Genomic DNA, 23455 nt, shown 5'->3' with positions numbered 1-23455 from the left:
TTAAACTGCAGTTAAATTACTAGTTGCAAATAATTTGGCAACTAATGTTAACAATTCTTTTAACAAGAAAAAAAATGTCACCATATTTACTTGCAAAAGAATATAAGCATAAATTTCACATTCAAATATTACATTTATACAAGGAGATTGTATACTAATTTTACAAACATAACATTGTATATCCACATTATTTGTGTAAACTTGTAATTTTCATACATCAAGTATGAAGTTTATAACGTCCAGTAATGGCCCCAAAACCATGGTACTGTATATACACTATTTTATAGTTAACACTATGTGCATTCTGTAAAAGTTGTAACCATGTTACCCATTTTTCGGGTAACTGTACGGCAGTTTTGTCTAGATCCACTACCTAAATAAAAGAAGAAAAATTCAATGTTAAAACAAAACAAAAATCTACAATTTGACACTTTCAAACTCCCAAACACACTTATCCTTTTCTTGAAAAACTAATTAGCCTGTTGGAAAACTATTATCTCATGTGGCAAACAATATTATAACATACTTGATGACTCTTTATACATCTGTCTTGTGTGGATATTATCCCCATGATTATTTCTATGATGTCCAAAAAATGAGTCACCGAAGCCATCACCAAAGTCACCAAAGCCATCACCAAAGCCACCACCAAAAGCACTCTCCTCCTCAAAATAATCATCTTCATCATCATCATCCATTTTGAAGAAGTCATCAAAACCACCACCAAATGAAAACTTGAAACCATTACCACGTTTGTTGCCAGCCCTACCAAATCCACCAAAATCAAAGTCTTTGAAAAAGTCATTAAAATTGAAGGATCCACTTCTAAAACCTTCTCCGTTTAATCCTTCTTCACCAAACTGGTCATACTGACGGCGTTTCTTTTCGTCAGATAGCACTTCGTAAGCTTAAAAAAATGTAAATGTTACATGTAGCTTAATGATTGTGAATTTTTGCATGAATTCTCATTAGATTCAGATATGCATATATTCTTATTGCCATTTGGTAAATTAATTGGTAAATCTGACTAATTGTATCTTGATAATCAACATATTTCATTTCATAGACCATGGTCCTCAGGCATGGCAGGGGCCAGGGAGATTATAAGCTTACACTTGAAGTGGAATTCTTTGACAATATGAATTAGGGTCTTGATAGAAGAGGTATTTTTGGAATAGTTTATTGTCATTACTAAAAGCTGCTAACAATACCAACAAAGTATTCTACCTTTATACTGTAAAATTGAAAATTAATAGGTATATAAAATAGAAACATGACGTGTCATTGTGGTTTCGTCCTATCAATTTAGTATATACTTATATATTTGAAACATATTTAAAATAACCTTATACCCAACAAAAATGAGAGCGAAACTCTACTTTTGATTAACGTAAGATAAAAAAATTGGTACAGCCGTACAGCATGTCAATTTAACATTTCATTCCCAAACATTCATTTGTATTTACTGTTCCTACCTTCTGCGATCTCCCTAAATTTGCTCTCCGCATCTTTTTCCTTATTTTTGTCTGGGTGGTATTTTATGGCAAGTTTTCGAAACGCTTTTTTAATTTGTCTTTCCTTCGCATCTCGCGGTACTCCGAGGATTTTGTAGTAATCCTTTCCAGCCAAAACTAGATTTAATTCAGAAACCAACGCACCGAAGACGGCGGCTATCACGACAAAATTTTCACACTGCATCACACTGCAAATATCGCTGTATAATCCTTCGCTGTATATAATAAAGCAGATGACAACTGAAATAATCAATGATATAAAATGTATTGATCACTGTACTTCCCAAATATTAAAATATTTTTCACAGCAGGAAACGCACACGCAGCAACTTGTGATTGGTTTTACTTGTAAGTTTTTGTTTGCTTTTTTGACAGCAGCAATCAGTCAGTCGTCGGATGTCTACTTGTGAGGGATGTTTTTTTAAAATGTAAACAAAATGGCAGACGAAATGGAAGATGGATATGAAGGTCCAATGGAAGAATTACATATTGACAGTTCTGATGATGAATACCTCGATGTAGTGGAGGAATTGAACTTCCATGGTATCTTATTCTGTTCTTAGAATTGAAAATATATGCCTATCGCCCTGATGTCTTTTTAATACGCATTTTACATGCGCATTTTAATTTGTTCTTTATATAAAAGCTGCGTCTCCAGAAACTGATGATGATGAAACAATTGAGGAAGATAAAAAAGAAACAATTAAATTTGATCAATCACTTCCATCATCTCATACTGTAAGCGTCAAAGGTTAATTTATCTTTGGCTGATATCAGGGAGTGCATGCTTATATATATACTTACAATTACCACAGAAAACGACAAAATATAATCACGTTGATCAGATATAATCACTTTTGCAACCTTTTTGATCATGCAACAATATACAAATTAGAAATTGCTCATGTGCACATGAAGCAATGGATTTACTAAGAAGTAAACTAGCCTATAGTTAACTCTACCAGAGGGAAGGGATGTGCATGAGAGCAGTATGCAAAATTTTGACATTATTTCAATTTTTTTAAGAATAATGTATTGAAAATTAGTACCTGCATACTTGCAATTTTTTGGTGCACTTTGAAACTGTCTTACTGAGTGTCTGAAAATCTAAACAAATGAAACTCAGAGCCATATTAGTCCCCTACTTTTCTTGTTAAATTAGCTTCAACTTCTATTGTAAATTATCAGTGTTTTGGAAATGTTTTGGCACGAAAATAAAAACTCTTGAATCAAAACGTTACTGTGTTCACATCATCTGAGTAAATTAAATTGTCATTCCTAGGCATCTTTAGATTGCCTCTAAAGTAGCCAGAATTGTTGACTTAGATCAAACGTTTTTAGTATCTAGGAGAAGAGATGGATGAAGTAACAGGAAGAACTGTCATGGAGGAAGACAACGTCGTATCAATTCCAGTTATATCATTACCAAACCTTCTTCTCGTTCCTGGTCAGACATTGCCAATGTATATCTTCAATCCACAGGTAAATGATATGTGACCCATGTTAGGTGACATAATGCATGGATTAAATAAATAATAAAAATATGTGTGCAGTTCATTTGATAAGTCATTGAATGATATGACATCTGGGATTTTTCAATGTTTCTTGCCAGCTTGTGGCAATGATGAAGAACTTGCTTGACAAAGATAATACATTTGGTGTTGTCACTGGCAATCGAGGGTTAGTTTCAACTATAGTTGTATATGGTTGAAATCGGAAGGATCATGTATATATTTTCTGAGAAATTAAAATTGTCAACTTCTTTCTTTGATATATTCTAGCCTTTTAGTGAACTCGCCAGAGGACATTAAGCGTATAACGGGAACAACTTGTGAGATTTATTCCATGAAAGAGGAAAATGAGGCTGGAATTAGCACTATAAGTATCAAAGCAATGGCACGTAAGAGATTTCAAGTTCTGTCATTGAGAACTCAATTGGACGGGTAGGTTACTGTCAATGGTTCTCGGGATCATTCTTTAATTGTGACATTTCTGTTAGTTTAACATCGCATTTTGTTTTCTTGCTATCTCATTCTGGCTTTCCCAGTCTCCTTACGCAGTCCCATCCCGTGGGAGGCGTCGTCTGAGCGCGAGATGGGATGACATTCAACGTCATCATGGTATTCATGTTCATTGTTCACGAATAATTTTGTTTAGGACTCGAATAGGAACAGTTCGTATTCTACCAGATGTATTGATGCCTGCTTATCCCAGAAATGCGTTGGCAGAATGCGTCAGACCAACTCGTCTGGTGACGAGTCACTTGCAAGCCACCGCGAGACTAAATCAAAGTTTGTCCAAGGTAGTGCTTGATATGAAGTGTTATATATGCTCTACTCCTCAACTATTACACCTCAACTATTATAACTATTACAACTATGAAATCTCAAATTTGGTATTTTAAACATCTTTATGCGGAAAAACCTACAGTTTTTCTTATTAAGACAGTTGTTACAAGTTTATATTATTTCTTAGAGTGTTCCAAGTTGTTCGGCATGGTCATCCTGGGTTTACGAACTTTACAACCCGGTAAGAATGTCATCAGAGAAAAACGATAGATTTTTCTCTATTCTAGAGAGTATTGAATTCAGTACAAATCCTGCCTTGTGATGTTGCCAATCTAGATGGATTAATTTCAAAGATTAACCCCTATCCATGTCTATTACCTTAAAGGAGGATTTCCATTCAGTGGTAAATGTCGCGCGATCCATTTTTTGCGATTGCTTTTGAAATATGTTTTGTTTTAAAAGCTCGTCTAATGGGATGAGCTCCGCCTGATTGTCTGTAGCTATTTCAAGAAAAAGCGATCGCGCGAGACTTTTACACCAAATGGAAATCCACCTTTAGCTTTAGTTTTGTTATACGATAAGAGCTTCATATACCGGATTAGCAGCTACTTGAAAAAATTGAAGAGATCTTCGGCGTTTTGAGAAAAAGATAAAGATGGTTAATGGACCTTTTTCATAATGACGTCAAACGCGAACAGTATGATGTTACACGAAGTTTGATTGGCTGGATAGTTTTTTGGAGCCAATTAAATTTCGTGTATCATCAGACTTTCCGCGTTTGACGTCATTATAAGAAAGGTCTATTGTGTGGCTATCACTGACAATCATTAAGGCTTTGTTGGCTCAGTATTGTAGCAGGCTTGATATATCTTTCTTGTAATGAAAATTCGTGTGGTAAAAAATTATTTTAACATCATCCATGATTCCATAATGTAAGAACAATAATGAACTTAGAAAATGACCTATATGATTCATGCCTTTTTTGCAGTATTTATTGGTAGCTAGGATAAAACAAGAATTGAAAAGTTGGATTGAAAATCTGAAAACGGAAACTCTCCCAACCGAAGCTACAGAATTTTCTTATTGGGTAACTCATAACTTACCTTTGGATAATAATCGAAGAGATGCTTTGTTAAAAATGGACTGCCCGATACAAAGACTTCGAAAACAGTTGGAAATCATGCAAAAGGTGAGCTCTTGTTGGGCTCTTCTAAACTGAATAATAAGATTAATGCTCACATGATGCGAGCATGATGCAACTACAGTACAATGAGAATAATTGGATAGATCAGGTAAATCAGTTCTAGATCTTTTATTTATTTTTATCTTATATTGTCTGGACACCATATGAACGTAACCATCCACCCACCATGCATAAAAATACCTTATTATTTTGGAACGTTAATTGCTGTGGTAAATGGTAATGGTATACTATAGTTATTAAAAATCACATATTTTTTATAGTATGGTATAATGATTTGCAATGACTGTAGAAGTATCATTGCAGACAAAAAAGACCTATTCAGGTTAGTTTACTTTGTGTTGAGCACGATATAGTCCATAACTTTTGCCTTTTGCCATTTTGGGCGGCAAATCAAGATACAATTGGTTAAAAGCAAGCAAACATAGAATGCAACTGAGATTGTGGTGCCGGGACTTCTCCTGTGATTTCAAAGATTTTTTTATCTCCAAGGATTCGTAGTAATAAAGCGGTTTCAGAATAAAAGACGCTTGCCTTCCAAGATGGCGGACAGCTTGTGTGATACGTTATTATTGCAAGAGTTTAATACATTTGCATGATATGATGTTGATCCGACATCGGAAAAACTTGAACGACAATAATGAGCTAGGATGTTGAGACGGATTCATTTTGTACTTCATTCACCATGTGCAAGTTTAGTCATAGGTAGCCCAACAATTGTAGCGCGCGCGCGTTGTTAGTTTAGTTAACATAAACAGAAGGAAAGAAACAAAGTTTTAGCTTAGTTTTCAGACCATATCTCTATGAACTGTAGTTCGTGATGATAAAGTATGTTTGTAGAATATTTCATGTCTTTTACTTGTAGCATGTCTTTGACTGGTCTGATGGGAGCGTACGTAAACCCAGGAGGTCACGTTTTTGAAACTGTTACTTTCCATAAAGCTAAGGGATTACGTCTGCGAGGACCATCTTCTACAGAGCACAGTTGGTTTCCAGGGTAGGTTTTTATACCAAACGAGCGCGGCAAAGCATGCAGAGCTTTCAGTCTTATTGACGTGGCTGATAGAGTGACAAGAGACTTGCACGATGATCTTTCATGCACAGAGGGGCTTGGATAAGTAGCATGATAAAAACTATGTTGTATTTTGTTCAGACATTTTTATTCGAAAGCAGTGGAAATTACAAGAATTAAGTTTAGGCATTGTTTTTCACAGAGCTTTCACATGACGCATGCGCAAAATAGGCTATATCACTAAAAAACGTATAACAATTAACTATCAGTAAATGGCTGCATGGGTTCGCTTTGTACCTCTTTATTTTACTTTTTTGCAGTTATGCATGGACCATAGCGGAATGCAGGCATTGTGGAAAACATATGGGCTGGAAATTTACAGCAGTCAACAAGAAGTTGGTGCCAAACAAGTTTTGGGGGTTAACAAGAGCTTCTTTGCGACCTTCTCTTCGGCACGAAGAAGAGGAAGAAATTTAGCTAATAAATGAATGAGAATTTTAGCTTGATTTTGAACCGGGTGATGAGATCCTTCCTCCAACAAGTATGATATGATCTATATTGAGCGGAGATGTTTTAAAAGGATTGAAGTATCTAACTTTTTAGAATGGAAAATCCAGGCGACCTGGTACGCACACTCGCACTCCTTCGCGCAATGTATCGATTTGTAATGTAAGCCGGGTGCAACACGTAACTAAGATATGAATCGAAACACGCGTGCACAGCGAAAAAACTTAGGTCTACGAGATCTACGATAGTACGATATATCAAAATTGCACAATATTGTTCAGATTTGGTAACAGTCCAGAGGCCAATGAATTGAATAAAACTTGTAACTACGTTTTGCATAGACATAGTCATAGTTGAACGGTAGTAATAATACACAATTCAAAGAATGTGAGAAAAATACCGTACACTACTCAGACTCATTGACCATTGTTTGGATAAAGTGACGCCCAACATGTGTATAATAGTGTAATTATTTGTAAATGAGAACATTTGAATTACAAGTAATCTATGATCAAACCAAACACGAAGTTTAGGTTGGTTTTCATCGTCTCACTTCAAAATATTGTCCATTATTTTAATTCTTAAAATCATTATTTATATTTATCTTTGTCCTAACTTTGTTTTTTAAGACAAATTGTGATTGGTTTCTTCATATGTTCATGGGTATGGTCCACCCTGGTGAAAAACTGTGTACTCGCGGGGTATAAGGGCCAGATACCTTCCCTTATTTTTTGTTTAGAGATATGCCACCTTAGACATGCTTCCATAACCTCTAGCAACCTCCACCTCTAGCAACCTCCACCTCTAGCAACCTAACTAATGTCAGTAATGTGACTATACCGTGACTACCGTCTATACGTTACCGGCGCAGGGGGGGAGCAAAGCATTACAATATTGTTAACTTGTCACCAGTCACCTAGCAACACGCAAATGGGCATTATTGACTAAACATGTCGAATATGGAGGATAGTGGAGAAAAGACAGCGCAAGAATATCTTGCTAAACATAAAATTGTGGAGTTATTTAAAAATATTACAGCCGCTTTAGTATTTGAAAGGCCCGGTAAGTTGTAATTTTAACTCAGGTTGATTTTTGCGCATTAAAAAACTTTAAAACTAAATAGTAAATACAAAAACTAGGAAGGCGCTTTAGACTGGTTCACAAATTTAACATTTTTTCTTATTTATGGTTATTAACGTATGATATTCTGTCTCTGTAGTAATACATTAGATTCACGAATGTATATAACAATATTTAACAGTTGTATTTGAGAATCACATGATGTTACCGATTCATTAGTGCCAAATTTTAGACGCAATTGTATCTGTAATCTGTGTCTGTCTGTCAGAACCACATTTTTTATTCATCTGCAAAAGCCCAACATTCAAATGGCAAAACATTAGGCTTGTTGCAGACTTCGCACAAATTATTCATGCAAAGCCAGTGCATTTGGGCAGTAATAGAAGTTGTCTTCAGGGAAACAAATTTACAGTGGAGACTGGGTGTTTTGAATTGTTGCAGAAAATCCCAAAGCATTCATTGTTTCTCATCTGAAGAAATTAATGGACTCCAGAACAATAGCAATGAATCATCCATGTTTGTTTGATGACAACAATATCAGGTCCTTATTCGGAATGTTGGATATATCAAATCATGGTTATATCAACTATGAACAATATAAACGTGGTAAGTACCTGTATTATTTTGTCAGCCAAAAAACTAGACCTTTATTGCGGTGATCAAGAGCTACCATTAGAAATCTTAATTTTACATTCCAATTTTTTAGCCCTTGAAAACTTAGGTGTTAAAGAAATCAATAGAAACCCGCCAGGTGCTGATATGGATGAAATTACCTTAGAGGTGTTTCTCAAAGAAGCGTGAGTGTCTATCACTAAATTAGATATAATAAATTGCTATTTTCCTTATGTTTTTTAACTTAGTATGGTCTTCAGACATTGATGAAATATTGCATGGGTGTTAATTACTATTTTGGGTGTAACATTATTAGATCAAAGTTTATAATTAATTAAAGTTGCTATTTTCTGAATAATTCTGCCAAATCCTAATTCTATATATTTCTTATTTTCTATTTATGGCTTTTTTAACACATTTAGGAGGGTTGGTTTGTCCGCCGCTTCAGCTACCTTCATCACCGCATAATGTGAATATTTCAAGCAATGTTTTCTGGTTTGTTACTTGTTGACACACAGCAAGGCATTGGTGTCAAGGTCAATATCCACGGTCACATTAGTTTATGATGTTGTGAGAAAGACTGATGAACATCATGAGCTTGTGATTTGTCTACAACCATGATATATGATAGAAATCTGACGAGAGAGAGAAAGTGATCGAAGAAAATAATATTTCCACTGTTTATGCATGAAAGACTCACTACTACACTACTTTGTTAGGCAATCATATCAAGCAATGATTTTTGTCCATCTTCAGACTACCATGCTGTTTCTTTTTTCGTTGTTAATGTAATATATCAAATGGGGTTTACACAAAACATGTAGAAATAATATTTTATTCACACAGAACCATTGTTGTGATTATTTTTGATATACCATGCAATAATGAAGATAAGAAACCTTTTTGACCATAAAACTTTCCTTTGCAAAAAATATACACTTTACCATTTTAAAATTAATATATACTATTTATTTTGTAAATATACTTTAGTGTAAGCGCTGACAAAATTAACTTAAATTTACTTCATATACGGCACGTTTTTTTATGATTATGGATTTCTTAGATTTTTATCTAATGTAATAGAGATTACCGTACCTCAATGGTCTCGTTTTCGTGCCATAACTGCTCGTTTTAACCAGGGGGAATCATCGCTGTTCGAGCTTTAAACTCTCTTTACGTAAACATTGAGACAAACTAGCTACTATGGTATTTCAAGAATTTGAGAGCATTTTATTATGCAGTGTTTTCGAATTACGTTTATTATTCCATATATACCAGTATACCCATTTTAGAACAAAAAATCTAAATTTATATATGTCTATAGTTTTAACAACCTATGCGGCTATGCCTATGAAAATCACAAACCTCTCGGAGCTTCTATGTTTCAGATATAAGATGCAGTTCGTAGAACGAGGATATTTTACTTAATTCAGAGTCTAAAATTTTTCAGATCTCACACAAATTGCAGCTCTTTTTACAGCGTTTCTGCAAATACGGGTAAAGGGAGCACAGTCGTACAGATGTAGCCCAGTCTCCGCAGGAAGGATCTTCGTCAATACAATTTTCCTGACGGCATGATTCACAGCACATATTTTCCATGTATTCACGATTATCCAAATCAGTACATTGACCTGTTAGTGCCTTTGCCTCGCAATCAGAAAGCAGATCAACACAAGTTGCTGAAACATTTAAACATCTGATAAATACGATTTTCGCGTACTAGTTAAAGTGTATATAATATTGCAAACTCTGTTACAAGAGGGGGGTCTGTTTCTTTGGAACTAGCGTCATGAAATTTTTTGCGTCGACTTTTTTCTGGATAGGGGACTTCGAAAGGCCTTTTTATACTCGTATATTTACATTTTATGACGGGTATGCCACAATATTCACGTTTCGCCAATTGCATGTTTGCAATGACGTGCCGGATTGAAAGTTTTCAGTTGACGATCAGGTGCAACAAAAGAAGGAGGATATCAAGTGTGCTGTTTTGGTCGAGTGTAGAGACAGATTGATTGCCCATCATTTGGGGGTAAGTCACGAGATTCAGTCACAGAAAAAATACAATGCTATATAGGACTGATTATTTCACACCATGATGCACCGAGCCCCGCATACACCCCCTGATACAGAACCTACCTCCCATGCTTAACTCCGAATTTCTCCAAATTTGACAAGTTTTACTGCAGAAGTACTTCATATAACAATAGTTTGGTGATGATGGTGAGCAATAGCCTTTGCGGATCCATTTGTAACAAGTGGACAACAGATCAACGCAATCTATTACAAACACATGAGTATACATAAATCATTACATAACAAGATTATACCTCAGTTTACGTTGTAAGGCTGCTTTCACCAGCCTTTGGTTGTTGATACTTGACTGCATGGTATAACGTATGTATTTTCATACCAACGGTGTAGAAAAGCAGTATTTCATGTATGTCTCGCAGAATTCCCTGTACTGGCTGAGTTGCCCAGATAGCATCTGTTAGTTTGTAAGACATGTGACTTATTTGTCAACCATAACCGCTTACCTTCAGGTTTGGATGGTTTGGATGGTAATGTAACAGGTTTCGTTTGTCTTTGGGTTGTCAAGTTTGGTGTATCTGTTGTAGCGACTACTCCTGCATCGGTTTTTAGTTCTTGGGTTTCAACGACGCCTGTGGCAATCGTTGGTTTTTCTATTTTGGGTGTACTGATGATTGGCGATTCTGTTGGTTGTGTTGTTGTTTGCATGGTGACCGTGTCTGTTTGTTTTTCAAATGTTGTAGTTTCGGTTATATCATCAGGTGGTGTGCCACTAGATAGTTCTAGCTCTGTTGTTGGTGTTGGGGCTGTTGTGGGTTTTAATGTTGTAGGTTTGGGGGTAGATGTTTGCATAGTGACCGTGTCTGTTTGTTTTTCAAATGTTGTAGTTTCAGTTATATCATCAGGTGGTGTGCCACTAGATAGTTCTAGCTCTGTTGTTGGTGTTGGGGCTGTTGTGGGTTTTAATGTTGTCGGTTTGGGGGTAGTTGTCGTTTTTGATGTCGTGGGTTTACGCATAGTTGTAGGTTTGGGGGTAGTTGTGGGTTTAGGGGTAGTTGTGGAGCCCGGAGTCGCGTTAAACTCCGTGTCTTCACAGCGATACATAGCTCTTGCCTGTCTGATATCACTAGGACTCAGGTGAAGACGTTGACCAAATTTGATGTCGCGTTTCGGTCGTGGCTCTATCGTAACTAATCCTCTTTGTTTTGCAAATGCCGTTGCCGAATAATGCATGATTGAAGAGTAATCATATGAGATATTGTAACTGTTGATAGCCTCCTCACCGAATTTTTCAAATTGCGACTCAAAACCTAGATAGCAAAGATGTGTGTTAAGAACACGTATCTTTAGAAGATGCATGCAGAAAATTGTTCTTTTCTGTTACGATTGCTCGTGCTCTATAGACTATTATTGCTACAATAATGTAGTGAATTTAGACTCATTACATTGACATTGTAAATTTGTAATATACTTAGTCTTAGAAAGAGAAATTAAACTCTAAGCTATTCATACACATGCAAGAGACCTAATTAAGTTTATTCTGACGTTTTTTACTATTTTATGAATCCATAATAATTTGTTTTGATCACGGATTGAACCTGAAAGTGATAGTTACCTTCCAGGATATTTTCTTTCACTATTTCCACGTAATCATCTCTATCTGGACGTGACTGTTCGTGGAAAATCCCCAGAGCATGGCCTAGAGGTTTTGCAAAAAATAAAGCAAATGGAGCGAATGAAATTTGTGAAAAACTCTAACTACATTGTAGGTGAGTCTAGTAGAAGAGAGTGCCCGACACTGGTGCCCAAAGTCAAAACTGGTCGGTACAACTGGTGTGAGCACAGTGACCTTTTGAGTACTACATCTGGAGGAGAACCGTTCTTGGGATGCCTTCATTTTGAAGCATTGGCGCCAAGAAAAAGTGATAGGCACCAGCGCCGCACTCAATCTGAACGCAGCCTTACCCATCTCATGGAGAACAATGCCATGAACTGCGCAACCTTTGCCTATGGATAATGACTGTTCGCTACCAGTACGCCCGACCTGAGAAAAGCATCTGAAAAATATTTAGGTTTATGCAATGAATGCAATGCAATTCCACTCTAAGAGCATTTACCATGGGTTTAAACTGTAGTTTCTCCCAGATGGTCACAGTTCTGCCTACTTACCCATCACCTTTAAAAAAGTGAACGAAATCTACATCGTCAGCAGTTTTTACTCGCCATTTTATACAGGGCAAAGATTCTTCCCATTCTCTCATTGCACTAAGAATAACGCGGCGACTGGCGGCTAAAGGTACAACAAATGAATGAAATGAAACTTTCAAGTGCACCTTGTATAGTGAAATCGTAGAAATGATGATTAACCTCAAAGGTTAACTAATGTGGGAATAGAGTTAAGAATTTGCTTTGTAATATTTATAGAAAGGCAGTTAATTTAACTGAAAAGTTCATGCATTTATGCGTACAATGTCTTCCTAACGCACTATGGGCGATACTAACCATCCAAAGATGAATGTAATTTATAAGGTACTCCTTGTTTGACGTTCCATCGAAAATAATCAAAGGCAATTATGGCTCTTTTTTTCCTCGTATTAGGCAGGAAACTATCAGCATCCATTAAAATATCACCTTGGTACAGAAACCGGCCATCATTTGATTTCGCTGAATTTAAGGTAAAGAATAACTGTTTATATATAGTAGTTATGTAATTTGCAAAGCAAGATGCATGCATGTATGCCAGTTTGCGCTACAGTAAAATAGGTAGGCCAAATATTTCGTCTCGCGGGCTAGCCGACTGCAGAAGTAGGGCAAGTGAACTGTAGACTCACTGTTTTTAAGTTTTCATGTTTTGTCGTTCCCTTAAATTTGCTCCGCCAGGAATGTTCACCCTGGACGCGCGAAGGGCTCTTTTATATATATATAAGCGTCCTGGGCGGGAACCGTCCAAAATTCATGATAAACTTACATCGTGCAAATGCATTTGTGATAACAATGCGATCAAATAATGAAGTTGCGTTATCCATATTTGCTTCAGAGCTGTTTCCAATCATATTACTGCGAAGTTTTTCCCATTGTTCTTTATCAGTGTAAGGTAAATTGATCTTTGTGTCTGTAGTATTCTTTGTTTTCTTTCCAATCAAAGTTATCTTTAGGACAACATCTTCTTTCAGTTTGATTTTTATAGTTAATCCTATAAAACAAAAATTACAAAATAATGAGGAAACTCCGGAATTAAGTTATAGGGTTAAAGCTTCAAACGACACTTACAAACAATAATATATCGGAGGCTAAAATTTAGTAAAATTCAGCTGATATTGTAACCATATAATTAAATAATACTAGTGAAAATACTTCAGCTTTAATGATAGCCTAGACTACCTGTATACCACTGCAGTTGTTGGATAAATAGTTTTTTTTACAGGGGATGACGTGGAAATACGCCTTAATACGTTTAGACCTTCCCTCCTTTTCTGAGACCGGAGAAAATTAGATTCGTTTATTATTGCACGCGGTGAAATAGACTGATACAAAGTACTGCAGTATAAAGAGTTCACATTGCAATGACCTAAAACGTCCTTCCCGACTAGATCTTCCTTTGTGGAGGAAGTTCCTTGCCAGGTTTTAGCTGTTGCAACAGTCTTCCACTCAGTCATTCCGACCTGCATAAACTGAGCCATCGAAACAAAGGACAAAGTAACGATAGTCAAATATATTATAAACTGAAACTAATTGAACCTTTGGTTATAAAATTTCAACCACGAGATTGTGCAGTATCAGATAACCTATAATTGCTAAGTAAACGTATACAGTTGGGACAAAATTAAACTTGTAATCAACTACTGTAATACTGTCAATATTACGTGCTGACTGTAATGATACTATACAGGATTACTTTTTAACTGAGAAAATATGGTAACAGGGGGTTGCATGCTATTGCCATCTCACTACTAGGACCTAAATGCATCAATAGAATAATTACGAGATTGATCAATTATCAATACGACACTAAATTTTTTGCGGACGGATACTTCGCTTGAAGTCTTGAAGGATAATCGACCAAAACACAGAAATTAGATAACAACCACTAACCTTCACATCGTTCTGCATAATAAAGAATTGCTAAGGCAGACAACAAAACGCAATGAAACGAGAAAAGACGCATGTTTTTTTAAAGAATCCAATCTTTGAGCACAAGACGCAGATTCTTTCACTTCAGGATGAACTCATAAACGCATTTTGATTGGAAATACGAGCCATCCCCACAGCGTGAATATTTCTCTGCATGGGCTGAAAATAATTTACCTGAATACATGGTCAATCAGTTTCACACGCTGGGCGCCTGTCATCATCTTTGACTAAAAAAACACTCCATGACTGGCCCTATCTGCTCCGGTATTATATTGCTGACCAGTTATTTAAACACAGATATAGGCCAAGTTTCATCGAATAGAAAGGGAAAATCGACTTTTTTAGTTGTATTTCATTCTTTCTTCAGTTTCCTAATGTATCATTTTACTGGAAAAAAAAATCAATATAAAAACTGCACAGAATGTAAGAAAGTGAGGGAGTCAAGGTGCTATTGGCCCCGGGCAAGGAGGTGGCCTAAAATGATTATGGTAGTTATGACACAATAGCCGGATAAGGAAAGTGAACTGTGCCCATAGAGAAAGGACCCTACAGAGATGTATACTAATGTTAGCAGTTTTTTAACTCCTCTTTATTAATTCTGTCAAGTGAGTTTGTTTCAAGATCCGAACTACTGATACAGATGAAAAAGAATCCGGCGACGTTTTGAGCTTTCTTCACTAAGAGAGGAGTAAGTGAGTGCGAATTTAGCTAAATGACGGAGGCGGATTCAGGAATGCTAATGTCGAATATTTCTGCGTTTATGGCACCGACTTTGTTAATTCATTTGCACCTAGTGTTCACACCCCAGCCAAGGACATCCTTCCTTGAGGAAGAGAAGGAAGAGCCGCGGATGGCATACAACGGTGTCCAACCACTTTCTTCTGAATTTGCCTCCTTTTTAAAGCGTGCTCGCACTGCTCAGGGGACGCAGCAACGCAGCTAGACCTGAAAAGGGGGCTAAATATAGGTGGATTGTTTTTAACCAGAGCCGCGAGAATTGCGGCTCCCGGACTGAACTCCCCCCTGGCTCCTTATGCGAGCTTGCAATTGTTTGAATCTTTTACTGTAATATAACTTATCGTTTAAATAATCGTTGGTTGAGCCTGTAGATGAGCTGTCCAGAAAAACGGGACCGCAAACGAAGCGATTTAATTGGCTATAAAGCGTTGATACTTGGATAAGCGAAGAAATATGTGTTCCAGTCTTCCAACTCTCGGGAAATATTCTCGGCCAAAATATTTAAAAATCGACTCCGGAAAAAATCATATCTGAGTTATAGCTATAAAGGCCTTTTTAAAAGTGCCCAAAAATCGTGTGTTTTTTAACCTATTGAAGTATTTTTGCCCTATAACGATGTCAGACATCGAAATGGAGATGTCTCCTTTGAATGAAGTAGGATCCGAACATTCAGAAGTTGAAAATCCTCCTACACCTTGCAGCTATGGCAGTCAAGATGGCGATTCAAAAATATCTCATACAAACAGTGAACATGAAGAAAGTAATGAAGAACAAAAGAATGAAGAAACACCATCTAACCACGGTAGATATCTTAATACAAAATAGATATAATAATTTTAGAATCAAACAGTTTTATTCTGTTTACATTACATATAAAGTATCTGTAATAAAGTGTAATCTGTGTGACTGTGTCCCTATGGAAATGCCATGTCTGAAATTGGGGCAAAGATAATATCAATATTTTGATCAATAACTGCCAAACAGTGACACAACACCCAGGGCACAGAGTAATGAGTAATATGAAGTTATAGGTATTCTTGTGTGCCGAGAATGAATTGTTGACAACTGCTTAAGACATGATCATGGAGTGGTTTATATGTTAACAATTTTACATTTTGTAATGACCTTCAAAGATAATATTTCAACTTCTTGTTAGATGTTCCTCAAGAAAATGATCCCGAAGCAGAAGAAAATGATTCTGTGGTTTCACCAATATCACCACTTGCACCAATTTCACCAATTTCAGACGATGAGGTAGGCAATGACATTGAGATAGACAAAGATGCGGAAAACACTGAACCTGAAGGAAGTAAGGAAGAAATATCAGGAGAAGTGCCTAAGGCAAGTTCACCAGGAGAAAACCCTTTGAATCAAGATGATTCAAATGATTTGAACAAAGAAATTACTCTTGATGCTCTTAATGAAGTACCAGAGAAACAGGAAACGGTGGACAAAGTCGAGGCATTCTCACATGAGAAGGACAAACAAGAAGGCAATAGAACATCTGAAACAGTTGAGCCTCTAGATAATGACAGTGAGAAAATGGATATTCCATCCACTAAAAATTATTCAGGAAATCTGGAGGAAAGTGATTTGTTAAACATTACAGAGATAAGTGATCTTTCTGTGGACTTGACTGGGGATGAAGCTGCCATTGTTGAAGATATCTTACAAAATTCTGGTGATGGAGACCTATTACATGGTGGGTCGGTTGAAGAAAGGTTGGTGACAGATCACCATGAGGAAATATCAGGTGAATAAATTTTTGCAATGTATAATAAAACAATAATTACAATTGTAATTATCAGTCTTGGTAAATGCATTTCTCCCAAATTATTATCTGTTGTAATTTAATTCTGACAATTAGTTATTTTAATTGCACATTACTTTGCACATTTAGAGTCACATAAAGAGAATTCTCATAATCCTAAAGAAAATGATGGTGACAATGAAGAGTAAGTTGGAGCTAGTTCACTCAGTTTAACAAAAGATTAACAACAAATTGTTTAATATAAATGTTTTGTAAATACCGTAGCAATCTGATGTGGTTTTAATCTATTCTTCAACCATTTTGTTCTACTTAATTACGTTATATAGGCAAGCAGGGGGTACAGGAGAACTTATCAATGATATTTTTGGATCAAGTGACGAAGATGATGAAGACTTTGATGTGAGTCTAAACAATATATAAATTTTACTGATAATTATGTACTGTTAGGATACTGTATATTGTATTAATTAATGCATATTTATTAACCCTATTACTGAGGAAAGTATGTGGTCATAGAGAAAATCAAGTATATACCAGCTTATACATAGATGAAAATTGGCCTGAAAGCATTTGCCTAGCTTTCATTTGCCTTGGTGAAAATGCATGAAACTGGTTATAAAAGGATTAATTGTTATCTAATCATTCCATCAATCTATTATGTAGGGATTTCAAGATGATGAGTTACATGGGACAACAAAAATCAAGAAGAAAAATAAATCAAAACAGGAAAAGAAAGAAGGTAGCAATTCACAATGAATGCCAGCCTTCAAGTAATTCATCCCAGTTTTTTGTACATATGAAATGACTTTTAACTCTCTTCTAACACATTAGCTGATGATGGTGGTGAAGCCTCAAAACCTGAAACAGAGACAAAACATGAAACAGAAACAGAAACAAAAGCTGACAATGAAGAGTCTCTTACTGTTCCTCCCCCTCAAGACAGCGATAGTGATGATGATGATGATGAGAGAAAGTCTGAAATGTGAGAATTTTTAATCCAACATTATCTTTCCTGTCATACCTTCTTTTGTATTAGTTCACCTGTGTAATATTTGTTTTTTCTGTATATTCAAAATACTTTTTTTTCAGATTTATATCTGATTTTGACCTCATGATGCAACAGAAGAAGGAGGTACCAAATAAGATATATATGTTAAAATCACTTGTGATTGTTTTGTTCCTTTGTTGTTGTATTTTTGTTGTTGTATTTTTGTTTGTCAAATTTCTCTGTGCGCTCACCACATTGGCAGGTCTTAAGTTTTATGTTGTCTACTCATGCTAACTTTGAGGTTCATCACAGATGGAATAACATTGTTCATTAAAACTTATGTTAACTTTTAATTTTATACCACAATGGTATTTGATTATTGTTATTTTTATTGTTATTTTGTTTGATTATTATTATTTTTATATTTGATTATTTTATTAGGAAAACAGACAAAGTCATCGACGAAGAAAGGTAAGCTAAAATATTTCAAATAATAATAAATTAAGATAACAGCATAGCTGGTAACATTTGTGGCCATTTTGTGTTAGTAGTGCAATTGCAGAGAAAATAGTTAGGGTTTTCTTTAAAGTGTGAAAAAATCACCTAAAAGTAGGTTAGGTCAGGATATGGTTTTGTGGTATACTTTCCACTGAACCTAAACCATGCTATAATACATTTTCTCTAGAATGTTGATATAATAAATGACAATGATGATTTGGTTGCTGGAATTATTAAAAGAATGCAAGAAGCTGCTCAAGAAGATAGATTAGCAAATGAAGCTCGACAAGCTGCAACAAAGAAACTAAAACTACTTCCCACCGTGCTTAAACATATGTTAAAGTAAGATATTTCTCTAACTTCTCTTTCACCCAAAACTAAAACTACTTTCCATCACGTTAAACATATGTTAAAGTAAAATATTTCTACACTTATTTGCTTGATTCGAATCTTTAAATACTGATCATTCATACTATATTCGTTTTAGAATTGATTTGATGCTAATATTTGTAGACAGTAATGTTCTCCCAGTCCTAAAGGTAAAGTCGCATAATTCATCAGTAACTTGGGCGTATAACCTAAGTCGACTATAAGGAAATGTAGTATTCGTTGGAAAACGTTAGTGTGGCATATCGAGAAATACGGATGATATTTCTTGTTGTAATATTTTAGGAATGGATCAGTCCACTTCCCGACGGTTCATTACCACACATCCAAATCCGAGAAGGAATACTAAAAGTTTTAGAACAGGTACGTAGTAACAACATTCCCACTTCTTATCAAGTTTACTTTGCCATAGAATTGTGCTTGCTGTGAAAGTAGTTTTTTGTGATTCTTTTCGCTTCTTCAGTCAATTTGTTGCAAAAGTATTTTTACCTGCTTTTCCTCCAATGGCTCTAAGATCGATTCCCTAATAATCTATTTATAAATGGTAAATTTACTTTGCATTTATTTATGTGATAGCTTCCTCCAGTGGATAGTGGAGCTTTGAAGGTCTGTGGGATTGGTAAAGCTGTCATGTACCTGTTTAGACATCCCAAAGAAACCAGGAAGAACAAGGAACGCGCTGGGAAAATTATAAGTAAGTGTTGTAATATGAAAACAGTATAACGTTAAATACATTGAAATTTTTAACATAATATTTACGAACAGATGACTTGCGATCTATCGACCTGTGAACAGGCAATGTATTATACTTTTTAATGGGAATCAATGTCTCCATCCGTACAGTATGTGTCATGAATAAGCAGGGTGATTTTTTAGAAAATGAAGTATTTTTGGTGGAAATGTAGGAAACATCACTCCAATGTTAAAATTATATATAAGTCACTTGTAGGAATCCTGGTGTCTCTCTATAAAAAACAGGCCGTTATGTAGCTCAGAAAATCGAAAGATCAGCAAACTAACCTTGAATTAACTACATATGCAAGGGCCAATTTCCCCCCATGCATATTCTACAAGCATCGTAAGCAGACCTGGTTGTGACATTGCTCTTCTACTATCATTCAATCAATTCTAATTTTAACAAGAGATCCCCGTTTCCATCTCTAAACGTTGTTAATTAATGAATTTGTTGTGTTATATCTCAGGTGAGTGGTCAAGACCAATATTTGGAGTGACAGCAAACTTCAAGTCAATGACGAGAGAGGAGAGAGAAGAGCGGGATTACGCAAATATGTCAAAACGAAGGAGATTAAGGTATGGATAATACTCGTATTCACAGTATTGGCAAAAGCTTGACTGTGTGTAGTGCAAACTAGACCCAGCTTTTACTAAAGCCCGTTTTCCACTACGAAAACTTGTTTGCGCGACGCGAAGTGAAACTGGGGATCTCGCATCGTGATTGGTCAGCGAAAAACGTCGTTGCAAAGACGTTGTTTCCGCTTACCAATCACGTTGCAGAATTTGCAGTTCTTACAATTACTTCCATCCGTACATTTACAGCAGCGACGGTGTTGATGGGAGAAAAACCCCAAAGAGGATCGAGAACGCTATAAAATCAGATTCAAAGCAAGTATTTGTTATCGTAAATCATATAGACTGTATATAGTACTCCAAAGTTGCGACATGTTGAAGCAAGCCTACATGATTTCTACGATCAGACATGTAAATTAAGTTCATACCGCGGGGGTTTGTTTATATGATGCCTATATGAGTCTATGTTTGTCACAGGGCTCTCCGTCCAGGCGAAAAAGGTTGGTGTATGCGTGCGAGAGTTCCAGCCCCGTCAAATAAAGACTACGTTGTTCGACCGAAAAGCAACATAGATTATGTTGACTTCTCAAAGGTAATTTATTCCAGAAATCATGACTAAAATCGTTACCTTAAACATTGTACTCCCCTTTCTACCCGGAGGGGGCTAACACAAAACAAATATTGGTCGCCAAGTTCTGCCGCGATTTTTTGAAATGTTCAATATTTTTATTTGCGCCTTCCTCCCTTTTAGTCTTCAAAGAAAACTTTAAATCGTTTTGAAAAACAAAAGCGTAAACTCAACGAAAAGAAAGGTGTGACGAAACAACGTGCTGTTGAAATCAGTCTTGAAGGAAGAAAAATGGCTTTATAGTGTATTGAATCATTGAATACTATGAAACCAGGCTTTGTGGTAGTGATTTGTACAGGTTAAAACCGGTTTATATCGTACGTCATGCAATAGGCCTTGTTTTCACGAGGAGTTTATTCAACCTGTAATGCGGGCTACCGACATGGAAGAAATTGTTCACAGTTTTCATCATTCTGCTGTAGCTTGACCAATATTGAATGAACAAAGATATAGTTGAAAGGCTGAAACATGCACCTCAGAGTTATATCTGGTCAAACTGCATCATCATGTTAAAATTTAACATTCATTTTTAAAATCTTAAGGCTGACAGTTTCAAGTCCTAGTGTTTCTTATATTTCATCATCATATAGAATAATAATTTTCTAGAGAGTCCTAACCAGGTCATCAAAGTTCTTAAAAAAATACGTACCTAAAAAAATACGAGAGAATGACCCTAACAACTTTGTGCAATAGCGTGGTAGAAAGCAATGTGGATGGTTAAATAGAATAAATTGAACATGTCTAGTCACACTGAGTGTTACTATAAAAACAGTATGCAAATCTATACAGTGTATAAAACAGTACACAACCTTAATAATTTCCGGGGGCTACGTTACTTCGTTTTCGAAAAGAAGCGAATATTTATGAATATTAAGTGTTGCGGATTTTTTATACATGCTGCATGTATAAAACCCTTTCTAAAAAAATCCCAGAGTTGCAAAAAAGCTGCGGATAACACCCGGAGGAAGGTTTGCTTTGAATGAGGTTTGTGAGGAAGGTTCAAAGTTGAACACTCTAATTGATTACATACATGTACCGAAAAACCAAATATTTCTTGATGCTGGTTGCCACTTGACTCAGCGTCAATATTACTCCAATACCCCAGGGTAAGTTTACACAGCAAAGAAGCCCACAGGTTCTTCCCGGTTGGTTGATATATAAATACAGCACTGAAATATGTTGTGCTCCACACCCTAGCAACATTGTTATCATGTTCCAGCAATTTGTTGAAGCCTAACCTGTTGACACATAACATTATAAAGGTATGTATTTTACAAAAAACACATTTTTAAAATACGTTTTGTAGCAAATGAAAATACTTTGTTGTTGTTCAGCGGTCGGATATCGCGGGCTTGGCCGAATGTGAATCGTATTTTGACGATTGCCGACAACATGCCGCAAAAAGGCGATAAACGAAGCGGGGGTGACATGGCGAAAAAAGAATAATCCAGGTGCAGGAGTTTGTTTATTTGTTCTTTGAGGTTTTTATTATGTTTTTTAATTATTTTTGATTAGAAAATTATAGTGCGATTATAGAAAAGTCGAAAATAATATAGAGCGATTAAAAAACCGATCCTTATTCGATGGATAGCGCTTTCCAGCTTTTTGTTTTGTACAACCGACCACATCAGAATAATAATTTTTTATTTGTCCAATAGGATTAGTGATTCGTTGTCATGTGACAGTATTTTTAACATGTGATTGATGTGAGACGAGTGAGAGCTCGCCGGCGCGAGCGGGGCATTTTCAAAATTTCGTTGTGGTATTACTGTTTGAGAACAAGAATTACTGTAAAAAGTTCAATAAATTCATTAAATTCAGGTTTTTAAAACTGGGTAGCCTGGCAAAAAAGAGGTATGTTCTTGTGCTTTATTGTAAGATACTCCACATACATGGCTTAAAAGTTATCAACTGAATTTCTGTGTTGAATTCGACCTCGTGTTCGGCCATATTTTCGCTTCGCCCGTCTTTTTACAATAATTGAAATTTGCAACGTATTTGCAACAATTTTTACAAATGTTTTTTGTTATTCGCAAAGAAATGCTTGGATATGATATTCTGACTGCACTTTAGGTTGAAATTGTTTCACAATAGCTGTTCATTTCTGTCGTTTTAGGCTTAAAGCAAGCAAAACTAATAAATCGCTCGTCAAAGCTATATTCAAGACTGAAAAAGTCAAGTGCATTGAAGTTCCAAAAATCATCACTACCTCTACCTAGCCCCATAAACCCTGGGTAGCCTGGCAAAAAAAGAGGTACGTTCTTGTGCTTTATTGTAAGTTACTCCACATTAACGGCATAAAAGTGATTAACTGAATTTCTGTGTTGAATTCGACCTCGTGTTCGGCCATATTTTCGCTTCGCCCGTCTTGTTACACTAATTGAAATTTGCAACGTTCAATTTTTACAAGTGTTTTTTGCTATTCGCAAAGAAATTGTTGGAAATGATATTCTGACTGTACTTTAGGTTGAAATTGTTGGTTGAAATTCTTTAAAAAAACCTAAGGCTCTAGCATTACTTGTTTGATCGGAATGAAACGTACTTGGCACAATTATTCTAAGCAATATTCCGCATCGATTGACGGAGTTCAAATTTTTACTTTTGACCTTTGAAGCAAGTTACAAGCAATTCTTGATATATTTGCAGCAAATAATATATACATATCATTAATATTCAGCCTATACAGGGTGTATAAAAAAAAACGCAACCACTTAATATTCATGAATATCCTCTTTGTTCTACAACACAAAACTGACAAAAGACG

At 35.9% G+C, this 23455-nt stretch overlaps 5 protein-coding genes across 10 annotated transcripts; 3 read left to right on the top strand and 2 right to left on the bottom strand.

Annotated features, from left to right (window-relative positions):
• Positions 1-58: 58 nt before the first annotated feature.
• On the bottom strand, positions 59-1846 carry LOC114528290 (dnaJ homolog subfamily B member 9-like). Its single transcript, XM_028549930.1, has 3 exons — positions 1476-1846; positions 527-907; positions 59-373 (listed from the first exon to the last, which is right to left on the bottom strand). Exons 1-3 carry the CDS (start codon positions 1696-1698, stop codon positions 294-296), a joined length of 684 nt encoding a protein of 227 aa, XP_028405731.1. The 5' UTR covers positions 1699-1846; the 3' UTR covers positions 59-293.
• Positions 1076-7034, top strand: LOC114528288 (protein cereblon-like). 2 transcript variants are annotated; one of them, XM_028549926.1, is made up of 12 exons: positions 1076-1163; positions 1893-2057; positions 2161-2252; positions 2856-2996; positions 3127-3194; positions 3296-3457; positions 3672-3816; positions 3990-4043; positions 4791-4991; positions 5267-5328; positions 5869-6000; positions 6336-7034. In XM_028549926.1, exons 2-12 carry the CDS (start codon positions 1952-1954, stop codon positions 6490-6492), a joined length of 1320 nt encoding a protein of 439 aa, XP_028405727.1. In that variant the 5' UTR covers positions 1076-1163; positions 1893-1951; the 3' UTR covers positions 6493-7034. The 2 variants fall into 2 exon arrangements, with proteins under 2 accessions (XP_028405727.1, XP_028405729.1); XM_028549928.1 differs by having other exon boundaries at positions 1078-1163; positions 1890-2057.
• LOC114528285 (zinc metalloproteinase nas-13-like) lies at positions 4966-14492 on the bottom strand. 5 transcript variants are annotated; one of them, XR_003687478.1, is made up of 10 exons: positions 14335-14492; positions 13211-13435; positions 12745-12906; positions 12412-12532; positions 12208-12299; positions 11858-11941; positions 10749-11552; positions 10351-10491; positions 9310-9893; positions 4966-5017 (listed from the first exon to the last, which is right to left on the bottom strand). XR_003687478.1 is itself a non-coding variant. In XM_028549922.1 (10 exons), exons 1-10 carry the CDS (start codon positions 14405-14407, stop codon positions 9661-9663), a joined length of 1791 nt encoding a protein of 596 aa, XP_028405723.1. In that variant the 5' UTR covers positions 14408-14492; the 3' UTR covers positions 9196-9660. The 5 variants fall into 5 exon arrangements, 4 of the variants coding, with proteins under 4 accessions (XP_028405723.1, XP_028405722.1, XP_028405721.1 ...); XM_028549922.1 differs by lacking the exon at positions 4966-5017 and having other exon boundaries at positions 9196-9893; positions 10749-10995; positions 11140-11552; XM_028549921.1 differs by lacking the exon at positions 4966-5017 and having other exon boundaries at positions 9199-9893; positions 10749-11065; positions 11210-11552.
• On the top strand, positions 7461-9153 carry LOC114528291 (EF-hand calcium-binding domain-containing protein 10-like). The gene is made up of 4 exons (XM_028549931.1): positions 7461-7584; positions 8044-8208; positions 8309-8399; positions 8637-9153. The coding sequence occupies exons 1-4, from the start codon at positions 7473-7475 to the stop codon at positions 8680-8682; spliced, it is 414 nt and encodes a 137-aa protein (XP_028405732.1). The 5' UTR covers positions 7461-7472; the 3' UTR covers positions 8683-9153.
• A 1109-nt stretch (positions 14493-15601) lies between the features above and the next one.
• LOC114528284 (protein IWS1 homolog) lies at positions 15602-21431 on the top strand. The gene is made up of 16 exons (XM_028549919.1): positions 15602-15913; positions 16268-16864; positions 17012-17066; positions 17209-17281; positions 17546-17621; positions 17714-17864; positions 17972-18014; positions 18312-18341; positions 18556-18710; positions 18856-18907; positions 19041-19118; positions 19332-19449; positions 19958-20066; positions 20313-20378; positions 20541-20655; positions 20815-21431. The coding sequence occupies exons 1-16, from the start codon at positions 15727-15729 to the stop codon at positions 20932-20934; spliced, it is 2025 nt and encodes a 674-aa protein (XP_028405720.1). The 5' UTR covers positions 15602-15726; the 3' UTR covers positions 20935-21431.
• Positions 21432-23455: the final 2024 nt, after the last annotated feature.

The sequence above is a fragment of the Dendronephthya gigantea genome, unplaced genomic scaffold (assembly GCF_004324835.1).
Source record: "Dendronephthya gigantea isolate DGI-Jeju-01 unplaced genomic scaffold, DenGig_1.0 000048F, whole genome shotgun sequence".
Lineage (NCBI taxonomy): Eukaryota > Metazoa > Cnidaria > Anthozoa > Malacalcyonacea > Nephtheidae > Dendronephthya > Dendronephthya gigantea.
Note: the sequence above shows the minus strand (reverse complement) of the source record. Positions and strands in the feature narration are given on the sequence as shown.

Bases quoted from the DNA above. Each gene is read 5' to 3' on its own strand.
- LOC114528290 (XM_028549930.1), bottom strand. From the start codon at position 1,698: ATGCAGTGTGAAAATTTTGTCGTGATAGCCGCCGTCTTCGGTGCGTTG. The intron at 908-1,475 runs GTAGGAACAGTA...CATTTTTTTAAG, and splicing joins ATTTAGGGAGATCGCAGAAG to CTTACGAAGTGCTATCTGAC. The intron at 374-526 runs GTATGTTATAAT...TCTTTTATTTAG, and splicing joins GATGTATAAAGAGTCATCAA to GTAGTGGATCTAGACAAAAC.
- LOC114528291 (XM_028549931.1), top strand. From the start codon at position 7,473: ATGTCGAATATGGAGGATAGTGGAGAAAAGACAGCGCAAGAATATCTT. The intron at 7,585-8,043 runs GTAAGTTGTAAT...GAATTGTTGCAG, and splicing joins TTTAGTATTTGAAAGGCCCG to AAAATCCCAAAGCATTCATT. The intron at 8,209-8,308 runs GTAAGTACCTGT...CCAATTTTTTAG, and splicing joins CTATGAACAATATAAACGTG to CCCTTGAAAACTTAGGTGTT.
- LOC114528284 (XM_028549919.1), top strand. From the start codon at position 15,727: ATGTCAGACATCGAAATGGAGATGTCTCCTTTGAATGAAGTAGGATCC. The intron at 18,342-18,555 runs GTAAGCTAAAAT...CATTTTCTCTAG, and splicing joins AAAGTCATCGACGAAGAAAG to AATGTTGATATAATAAATGA. The intron at 20,656-20,814 runs GTAATTTATTCC...CCTCCCTTTTAG, and splicing joins ATTATGTTGACTTCTCAAAG to TCTTCAAAGAAAACTTTAAA.
- LOC114528285 (XM_028549920.1), bottom strand. From the start codon at position 14,407: ATGCGTCTTTTCTCGTTTCATTGCGTTTTGTTGTCTGCCTTAGCAATT. The intron at 13,436-14,334 runs GTTAGTGGTTGT...TTTGTTTTATAG, and splicing joins TTATGCAGAACGATGTGAAG to GATTAACTATAAAAATCAAA. The intron at 12,907-13,210 runs GTAAGTTTATCA...CCTTAAATTCAG, and splicing joins CACAAATGCATTTGCACGAT to CGAAATCAAATGATGGCCGG.
- LOC114528288 (XM_028549926.1), top strand. From the start codon at position 1,952: ATGGCAGACGAAATGGAAGATGGATATGAAGGTCCAATGGAAGAATTA. The intron at 3,195-3,295 runs GTTAGTTTCAAC...GATATATTCTAG, and splicing joins GTTGTCACTGGCAATCGAGG to CCTTTTAGTGAACTCGCCAG. The intron at 4,044-4,790 runs GTAAGAATGTCA...CCTTTTTTGCAG, and splicing joins TTTACGAACTTTACAACCCG to TATTTATTGGTAGCTAGGAT.